The following is a 10476-nucleotide window of genomic DNA, read 5'->3' as shown; positions in this document are numbered from 1 at the left end:
AGATAGATAGATAGATAGATAGATAGATAGATAGATAGATAGATAGATAAAGAGTAAGTAGTTTCATGCCTCATTCACTTTGCATGGCCACAACATGATTCTAAGCTGGTGGGGTATGACATCCTTAAGGTTACTGAAAGAAAAATAATGAAAGATGAGGTGCAATAAGTGTCAGGAGTGGAACAAAGTAAAATATAAAGTCTCAGTAAGGTATGATACAGGAGAAGGTATGGAGAATAGGTAAGGCATGGAGCATAAGTAAGGTACTGGGTATGAATAATGTGCAAAGTATGGCAAGGTACAGAGTATAAGTAAGTAAGGTATGGACTATGGGTTAGAAATGAAGTGTGAGTAAGGGTCTGAAGAATGTATAAAGTATGGAATATGAGTAAGGTATAGACTATGGGTAAGGTATGGAGTGTGAATAAGGCATGGAGTATGTGTAAGTTATGGAATATGGGCAAGGTAGTGGGTATGGTAATGTATGAAGTATGGCAAGGTATGGGATATAAGAAAGGGATGGGCCAGGCACGGTGGTTCACGCCTGTAATCCCGACACTTTGGGAGGCCGATGCGGGCGAATCACCTGAGGTCAGGAGTTCAAGACCAGTTTGGCCAACATGGCAAAACTCCACCTCAACTAAAAATAGAAAAATTTTAGCCAGGCGTGGTGGTGGGCATCTGTAATTCCAGCTACTCAGGAGGCTAAGAGAGTAGAATCGCTTGAACCCGGGAGGCAGAAGTTGCAGTGTACTGAGATCACACCATGCACTCCAGCCTGGGTAACAGAGCCAGACTCTGCCTCAAAAAAAAAAAGTAAGGTATGGACTATACATAGGGTATGGAGTATAAGTAGGGTCCTAGGTATGGATAAGGTATGGAGGAGCAATATAAGGCATGAGTGTGAGTATGGTTTGGAGTATGGGTAAGGAATAGAAGAACATGGGTAACGTATGGAGTAGACGATGGGGAGGTGAGTTCCAGTATTCATGTGAGAGTATCTGTTGTAAATATTACTAGAACATGAAAAAAAGCTAAAAATTAATATTTTATGCTGCTGTATTATTTTAAGATGAGAAGGTGAGTGACTGTTACATATCCTAAGCGCTTTCTGTACCAAAATGCCAACAGTAGCAAAATGGCACTGAAAAATGAACAGAATGACAGCATCAAAACAGGCAGTTTGGAATGCAATTCTGAATGTTTCATCTTCACAGTGGGCAACCTTGGATAAATTCACTTCATTTTCTTACTTTCTTAATGACATGCCTTGTGTCTGCAAATCTGTACAAGGACCATTCTGGTCTGTCCGCATTCCTTGGGATTTTAAACCCAAGAAGTTTCTAACTGTACTGCTCACATTAAAAAAAAAAAAATGACCAGGAGCAAAAATACGAGTTAGCCACACAGGTGTTACTTTCAACAAAGTGAACAAAAGATAGATTGTGTAAGTGGAAGGGAAAGTCTGGAGAATCTATGGGGAGATTCTGACAAAATATGCAACATTACCTGGGCCTTTAAATTTGGATTGTATAAAGAGAACGTGGAGAGGGTACTGAGGGGAGCAAGACCTCGAAGTCTGGTAGAAAATTATTTTTGTGGACAGGCTGAAAACATTCAGAGTCTTGTTGTTTTGTTTTGTTTTTTGTTTGTTTTAATTATTTTATTTTATTTTAAATTCCGGGATACATGTAGAGAACATGCAGGTTACACAGGTAAACGTGTGCCATGGTGGTTTGCTGCACCTATCAACCCATCACCTAGGTATTCAGCCCCACATGCATTATGTTCCCTGTGTCCATGTGTTCTCACTGGAAAACATTTGGCATCTTAATAAGTAAGTAGCTAGAGTAAAGAAATTACAGGTCAAAATAGTAAAAAGTCAAATTGAAAAGAGAGTGGGAAAACTTATTGTTCTAATAAGAAAGCAATAAGCCGAAGCAAGCTTTAAAAAGTAAGGGTTTTGAAGCTATGAAATGTTTAATCACGAGATGTCAATCGTCCTCCTTAAGAGAATTTTTAGAAGGGGATAATTTCATTTTCTGGAATCGATGAGGTGTAGCTTTGCCAGAAACAAAATGTATAAGCTAAATTAAACGGTGACATTAAAAAAAAACTGAGATCTGAGATTAATTCATTGAAAACATCATCAAATGATTATTCATTAACTTGGAGACTTTATTACAACAATTTTATATGTTTCTTAAGAGACAAATAACAAAAAATTAAGGAACAATGTCATCAGAAAAGGTAGGCCGTGTGCACCATATGATAGGAATGGTTTTAGGCCAATAATAAATGCAATTAGAAGAGAAGGCACATCTATGATTGACTTATGCCTATCTATTTGAACATTTCGTATATTTTATGGGAACCACCTGAATGAGCTTAGACTCATAGCAAGAGTAGAGTAAGAAATAACTGCAAAATCGAGGCCTATTCTTGGAAGTCAGTGATTTTGCAGATAGGCTGATGTTTGAACTGGCACATGAGTCATTTCCAAGACTGAAAAAAACATTTTGACAACACAAAACCAACAGAAATGCCTTACCTGATTCATGAGGTGCACAGGAAATTGGATAAGCTGATTTTGTTTTGTTTTGTTTTATTTTGTTTTGTTTTGAGATGGAGTCTCACTCTGTCACCAGGCTGGAATGCAGAGGGCGATCTTGGCTTACTGCAACCTCCACCTCCCGGGTTCAAGCAATTCTCCTGCCTCAGCTGCTTGAGTAGCTGGGACTACAGGCACGTGCCACCATGCCCAGCTAATTTTTATAATTTTAGTAGAGACGGGGTTTCACTATGTTGGCCAAGATGGTCTTGATCTCTTGACCTTGTGATCTGCTCGCCTTGGCTTCCCAAAGCGCTGTGATTACAGGTGTGAGCCACCATGCCTGGCCCATAAACCGAATTTTTGAAGAGTGGTAAACACATCCTCAGATTTGCGTAAGAATGGAGATATTTGGCCAATTATACAAAAGTACATACACACAATATCAATTTATAATTTTCAGTGATTTATTGGTATGAAACTTCCTTTCAATGTGTTACTGGCAAATCTCAAAGGATGCATCATTATAATTACAATACTAACTGCATAAAAAGCCAGTGCTTGAAATCACACTTCTAGAAAGAAGGATTTGCAAAAGTTAACAAGATTTCCTACTTATTCCCCTATTATAATATGCAAATATCATGGTAATAATAGATAACTGTGCTTAAAACAAATAACTGTTATTTTCTTTTTTAAAAAAATTTTACCATTACTGATATATATCTCTTTGTATAGTATGCATATTTTGAAACATTATTTTCTTCTTTCTTTTTTTCTTGAGACAGAGTCTTGCTCTGTCACCCAGGCTAGAGTGCAGTGGCACCATCTTGGCTCACTGAAACCTCTGCCTCCTGAGTTCAAGTGATTCTCATGCCTCAGCTTCCCAAGTAGCTGGGATTACAGGTGTGCGCCCACCATGCCTGGCTAATTTTTGTATTTTTAGTAGAGACGGGGTTTCACCATGTTGGCCAGGCTGGTGTCAAATGCCTGACCTCAAGTGATCTAGCTGCCTTAGCCTCCCAAGGTGCTGGGATTACAGGCACAAACCACCGTGCCCAGCCTGAAAACATTATTTTCAAATCACATTTGAAATCACAAAGAATTTATCAATTCTTTCTCATCTAAAACAGCAACACAATATTTAGTGCAGAGATTTGCTTGAGCCCTAGCTCTTGGTCAGAATTATTCAACAATTCTGAATTCAAGGAGTCAAGATAAATCCATTGGCTCTATTCTTTTACTGGGACCCTGTAAGGATTTTTGAAAACTGTCTGATGTAGCAGTTCTGGGGAAGGGAGTGAATGCTTTCCTTTCTGAGGATATTTTCCATCTATCCTAAAATCATTTTAATCCGTTTGAATTCTTGGGACACTTTTAAATTTTCTCATTGAAACTAGTGGGAGAGATTAAAGAAATTTAACAGATCCTCTTTTTCAGACTGTTGTAATCTCTGGCTCCCTATCCAAATATAGGAGATGATTTTAAAATGTTCCACTGAACCCTCCTATTCTAGGTTATATCAGGTTGACATAAAATGAATTTCTCTTCACCTCAAGGTGAAGCCCAGACTTGGACTGTAATATTGTGCATGATAGGGACTTCCTCCAATAAGAATGAAATACACAACCCTACCCATGGGCAGAGGAAGAATTTCAAGGTGCTGTGATCATTGTGAGGCCGCTTGTGCAGAGAGGCAACCCCTATGCATGAAGGGTTTGAGGCTGTCAGTCAAGATCTACGTGTTGGGAGATTGACTGCACACAATAGGGAGAAGGCTCCTGGTAGGAAGCATGATTAATAATTTATGGGTTATGTTGGAGGGAGGCAGGTAAGAGGAAAAAATCTCTCTTGTGACACCTGGAACACAAACTATATTAATTGTAAAACAGAACCTCTTGCGTTTGCTGCCTTAAAATCGAAATCAAAAGGGCCTGAGTCTTAATTTGGCCCAGCAGCCAGGTTGTACTTACCTTTTCGTGTTTCTCATCATAAAAACTCTTGCTTTTTGCTCCCGATCCAGTCTTCCCCATTTCAGTAAATAACACCAATATCCACCCAATATAACAAAATCAAAACCTAAAATTTGTCCTTAAGTCCTTGTTTTCTTTACTCCCAGTAGATTCTGCTGATTCAACTTTTGAAAGACATTCTGAATTAATCCACTTGTGATCTCCACCATCTCTTTCCTGGCCTTTTGCAATCACTTTTTAACTGGCTCAGGAGGTTCACTCTTGAGGTTCCCTAATCTACCCTTCACAGAGCAGAGTGGTCCTCTAAACATGCAAGTCAGACCTTGGAACTGGCCTGCTTAAAACCCTCCAATGGCTCTTCATCTCACTGAGAGTGCAGCCCAAACTGCCCATCGTGGTCCCCAAAGTCCTCTGTTGTCTGTCTGGCTCCAGCACCTCCCTCACTTTACCTCTTTCCTTGATCTCCCTTAGTCATGAGGCTCCTTTGTCTTAATTCTGTTTCGCAAACACATTCTCCTTAACATATTTTCTGTGGATAACATATCATACTGTTTTACAACATAAAAACACAATGATTGAACTATTTCGTAAAAAAGAAATACGTGCCTCTTTGAGTAGGGCGTATTTCAATGGTTTTGTGTGTGAGGGGTTTAGATAGGAATTTAGAACTCAGAAACTATTTTTCCCATAAAAACCATGTTATACCTGCTTGCTTCTCTCTAGACCAGGCCCTAAAATGCACATTCTTGGGTCCTTCTGCAGAATATGTAGCCAACCTATCTTGGGCCTAGTAGAAATCTGCATTTTAAATAGATTTTCATATAAACAAGCTTCAAGGAAAGTAAGTGGAGTTGGCAGTGGTTCTGGGATAGAACAGGAAGGCAAAAGAGGATAGACAAAGATCAAAAGGAGAAAAACTAACTCTGAGGGCTGCTATGGGTCAGATGCTTTTGCATTTATCATCACATTTATTCTTCATACTACTGAGAGCAAGTCTTTCTATTTCCCCATAGAAATCACATTATACTTGGTAAATTGCTCCCTGGCCCAGTCCATAATACTGTACCAAACAAGGGTGTGTCACGGGGGCACTGAGTGGATTGTAGAAAACCTAGGATTTGATACTCACCCAAAAATGCCATGCACTTTTCCTTACACTGCCTTAAGGATACAGATATGTTGAAAACGTTGCTTTATTGTGAAAGGGAAGGGAGAGAAAAGGTGGTGACTTTAGGATTTCCTGCCAGCCTAATCTTTCTTTTCACAGACACTGACACTGTAGATTAGGGATGAAGGAGTTTCCGTCCAAATTACTGAAGAAATTCAGTATTATCAATTTTGCTATGAATTCCTAATGGGGGCAAATATTTTATCTGCAGATAAAGTGGTAACAGATACCTGGAATTTACAGATACTTTACCTACCTCTTAGCACTGAGTCTGATGCTCCTTCCAGGGAAGCTGAAATTGTCCATGGCTCTGAAGGGGGCCCCAGGGACTCCACTCTTCGGTTCTAGAAATGGGAATAGGAGGAAGGAGAAAGAAAAAGTTGGATTCAGAAGAGAATTTTGTGAAGTTAGAAAAGAAGATGGTTCAGATACATGCTTTTATAAAGAACATATTCAGTAGAAATAAAGGAAAGAAAGTGATAAATAAATGTTGTCTTTCTCATGTTAAGAATATATCAGAATTAACTTATATATGAGTAAGGAAATTATTGCAAGACAAGTTGGGGCAGAACAGTGAGGAGAGGAAAGGAAAACTATGTTTATAGAAAAGAATGGTACTATGTGCTGAAGGTTCATAAGAAAGGAAAGGTAAAGAGAAGAAAACAGGAGAGAGCTGGGTGAGTGCCAGACTAGATCAAAGTTTACAGGATTCCAAGTGTGGACCTCAGTGCCACAGATTTCTCTCTGCAAACATGTCAGGGGATGCATTTGTAAGTAGGAGGAAGCCAATTCAACAATCATAGTTCACTGTGAATTTTGTAAATACTGAAAAGATAAAATAGAATCAGGACACGAAGCCTGAAATTAGAATTAAGCACAGAAACTTCTTGTTTTACTTAACCACATATAAGAGAAATTATTTAAAAAAACATAAAACTGTAATGTATCTATAATGTCATAAGTTCCTTCATTAGCATATGAAAAACTTCTTCAGATGTAGATCTACTTCTTTGTGAAGGCTAGATTTCAGAGAAAATGTGACAGACCTACTTTAAGAATTTGGTTGGGGAGGAAAAGTATCAGAATTTTATTTTTACCCTTGATCAAATTCTGAATGTCCAGAGAAAACAGAAAGAAGGCAGGCTGTGAAGTGGAAGGAAAATGTGAAAGTAGTGAGAAGCTCTTAAGTGCAACAAACTGCACACAGTGGGCACTCTGTAAATGTGTATCAATGATGACACACTCTAAAAGACAGACTGAATGCTACATGCTACTTAGCTCTAAAGACAGCTTGCTTCCTGTGAAACGTTACCTGCTCATCCAAAAATACCAATTGTGGCTGCACTGGAAGCTCATTTCCCACTTCTCCATCTGAAGGCTGGACTAGGACGGAAAGTGCATAGGGCCGAATATATATCAAGTTCCCAGTTTTAAAACTGCTTGAATTTCTGGCAGATATAAAAACAAACAAAATACATCCTTGGGATTACACATATCCCTATGGCAGCAATTTTCCACAATCCATTATTACCAGTGAAAATATTTGCATTTGTCTGTGTTTCTAGAAAATAATACACTGTGTAGTGAACATGGCTTTATAGCAAAGGTTAATTAGGTATGTATTTGATATGTTTTCTTAGCTATAATGAAAATGGACTAGGTGGTAGGGAAAATCACAAATTATGAGTGTATATTTTTATCATCATTTATTAAAATCAGTCAAAAAATAAAAGTCTCAGTGAAAATTAGCCTCAAACTAATATGCATAATAATAATAAAAGCCTCAGACTAAAATGAGAGGACATGGACACGTCCAATAGTAAGCTATTAAATCAGCTTTCCCAAATAATGCCCTGATTTGTAGGTGTGTTCCAATTCCGTGATATAAATACTACCACCATAGCTAATTCCAAGATGACAAGATAATATCACTGAGCAGAGCTGGGAAGAGACACCCAACAGCAAACTCCAGTACACCACTGTTTTACACAGAAGAGCTCATTTAACCTTCACAACAAACCATACTTATATTCTCCGAGTGTGCTTGTACTAAATGGATTCAATAACTATTAATAGCATTAATGAATTAATTTACTTCAGTTGCATGAAGCATCTGAGGAGAATAATACTTACAATTGGCATTTACTGAGCACGTACTGTATGCCAAGTTCCATGATAAAGTGTTCATGTATAATTTCATTGCATCTGTAAAATGACACTATGTGGTGGGTACTCTTGTTTATATATGAAGAAGCTGAGGTCCAAAAAGGCTTGAATAACTTGCCAAAAGTCCTACAAATAGTAAGTATTGACTGAGATCTAGAGTGGTTAACCAGTGAGCTATATTGCTTCTCACTTCCTATGAACATATTAAGTGCTGACACGACTTAGCAACAAAATGGAACACATATAAAATAGTTATATAATTCACGACAGTGTAAAACATATGTCACTCAGAGTTTTGGTATTTTTGATGACAGAGCTTGCATCATTAAAATAAAATTATACACCTATTGTCCCATTAAATCTATTGTGTATTACATATCATAGGCATGCAACAGATGTTTGGCAACTAAGTGGAGACAACTGGACATCACATATCATATATAGGACCCTGACATAGAGCATTCCTTGATGAGTTATCCTCAATAGCCTGGGCCAGGTCTCATGAGGTATTTATTTATCTATTTACTTATTTATTTTTATAATAGCCTACTTTGCTTTCTCCCATTTAATGTTTATAAGTCAACTATTCTATCTCCTAACTACCTCCCCTTCCCCACACAAGGAGGAAAGGATAAAGTATTTATTTAACATGGAGGGTGCATGTCAGGAAAAAGCGAGGATTTGTTCCGAAAGAGGAAATAGTGGAAGAGCAAATACAAGGGATCACTAAATATGAAGTTTCCGTAGGAAGCAATTTGCTTCTCCCCTAGGAATCCTAGGAAATGTGGGCAGAGTGCAAATACGTGTTCCTAAGAAGCTCTTTAGTCATCTACCAGCGAAGACCCTGGCTTTTTGGCTGGAATCACTCCCTGGGAATTCAACACACACTAGTCCCAACATCATTTCTTAGTTTGTTTAGCCTGAGTGGCTAGGGCTCCTTTCCTTTTTTAAAGGGAACAATTTAAACTAGATTTTAAAAATCCATGCTATTAATTCTATCCTTCTGTGGGTTCCAGGTTATTAGAAAATTCTAACGTTGTTATCAGATCCTATTTCTCCCCTAATCTTTTACCTTAAATTCTTTCTGATGGGGGCTAGGATGCAGGCAAGCAGTCGGGGTTAAAGAAACTGAAAGACTCCATCAAAGATTCTGACATAAGTACATTGACGTCTAGAGACGAAGGGAGGGAAACCAACTGCCTAAACACACGCTAAAAGGCCCATTCCTGACACACTTTAAAGTTTATTGTGAGCAAACATCTCTTGTTAAATGTAAACAGCATCTCACTGGAGGTCACAGACTTGCTGCTGCAGCATATCCCAAGGTAATACCACTTTAAGCTCCACATAAACTCTTAAGCAGTTTCTGTCCTAAAACCTGACCGTAGGTGGTACAGTTTTTTACGATATGTTATAATAGTGCAATAAATCTGTTAGCTTAAAATCGAATCTCCGTGGCCTTTTAGAGAAATCATCATTAAATGCAGGGTCCTGTTAATGATGCCATCGAAGTGAAATTGTTTAATCTGCTAAGGGGGTGAAAGGTCACCAAATGAATTTTTTATAATACATCAACTTGACACGCAATAGGGAAAACTGTAATAGATAAAAGCAAAGGAAAAGGGCACTGTCTTCTTCTGATAGGTCAATAGCAGCCAAGAGAGTCACTCATCCACTTTCCTTTCACGATGGGGCTCCTTTTGCATTTAATATGGACACCCAATTAATACCTCAGCACCACAGACAACCTCATTTTAGGTGACTTATAGCAATTTCTCCCCCTTCCCTGAAATGAAAGTGATCACAATACATCATAGCATTGTGCGAATTAACGTTAATTGATTCAAGTTACCAAGCAATGATGGGCCACTTATATAATCTAGGCGTTATTGGGTGCTAGAAGGGATGGAGGGAAGATTAGATTCCAATGTCCGTTGCTGTGACGACGGGAGTCACCTGACGCCTTGTTAGACAGTTGTAAGGTTCTATTGCTGGCCCCAGTGGGGTCGTCAGTAAACTGGAGTGATGTCCAAACATCATTACATGCTGCTCCAATATTAAAGCAAAGGGATTAGCAACTTATTGCAAGCAACCTGGATTTGTCATTGTGCTGTCGTTATCCAATTTCCAACTGCTAATGTGACTGTAGCCTGCAGGCAGAAGGACCTACAGCCAAACTTTAAAAAATGGGGAGAAAAGTTCCCTCCATTCATCCCAGTTTTACCATTATTTAACAGCTTCCAATACCCAGTTGGGTATGTGAAAGAATTTTTTTTTCTACAACCCTTAAATGCAGGCTAAAGGAGAAAAGTCAAGAAAATAAGAGAAATTTCCCAATTAAGAGATCACTCCTATTCATGTCAACTCTTGCTTTTCAGTTCCACCAGATCTGAAATGTTTACCTTGTAGAAGATGGAATTATTTCTATCTGCATGGAAAACTTAGAGAGCAAATAAATTTTATTAGTGAAAACTGGCTCTCAGCAAGACCGACTGTGGTGGGGTGGGGTGAGGTGAAGTTGGGGTGGAAATCAGAGATACTCTCTCTTCAACCTTCTGCTCAAAGCTACTAAGCCAAGTTCCTATAACAAGCCTCATGTTTTGATTGAATGCTTCAGG

General features: G+C 38.5%; 1 protein-coding gene across 1 annotated transcript in view; it reads right to left on the bottom strand.

The window, feature by feature from the left end:
• The window catches only part of PKHD1 (PKHD1 ciliary IPT domain containing fibrocystin/polyductin), a 484394-nt gene that overhangs the window by 32001 nt on the left and 441917 nt on the right, over nucleotides 1-10476 (bottom strand). The window contains 2 exon segments of the mRNA XM_017849608.1: nucleotides 5949-6036; nucleotides 7005-7140. Of these exon segments, the coding sequence (XP_017705097.1) occupies nucleotides 5949-6036; nucleotides 7005-7140 (224 nt within the window).

This window comes from Rhinopithecus bieti, unplaced genomic scaffold (assembly GCF_001698545.2).
Source record: "Rhinopithecus bieti isolate Rb0 unplaced genomic scaffold, ASM169854v2 scaffold_31531, whole genome shotgun sequence".
Lineage (NCBI taxonomy): Eukaryota > Metazoa > Chordata > Mammalia > Primates > Cercopithecidae > Rhinopithecus > Rhinopithecus bieti.
This window is presented reverse-complemented; position numbering and strand designations above follow the sequence as displayed.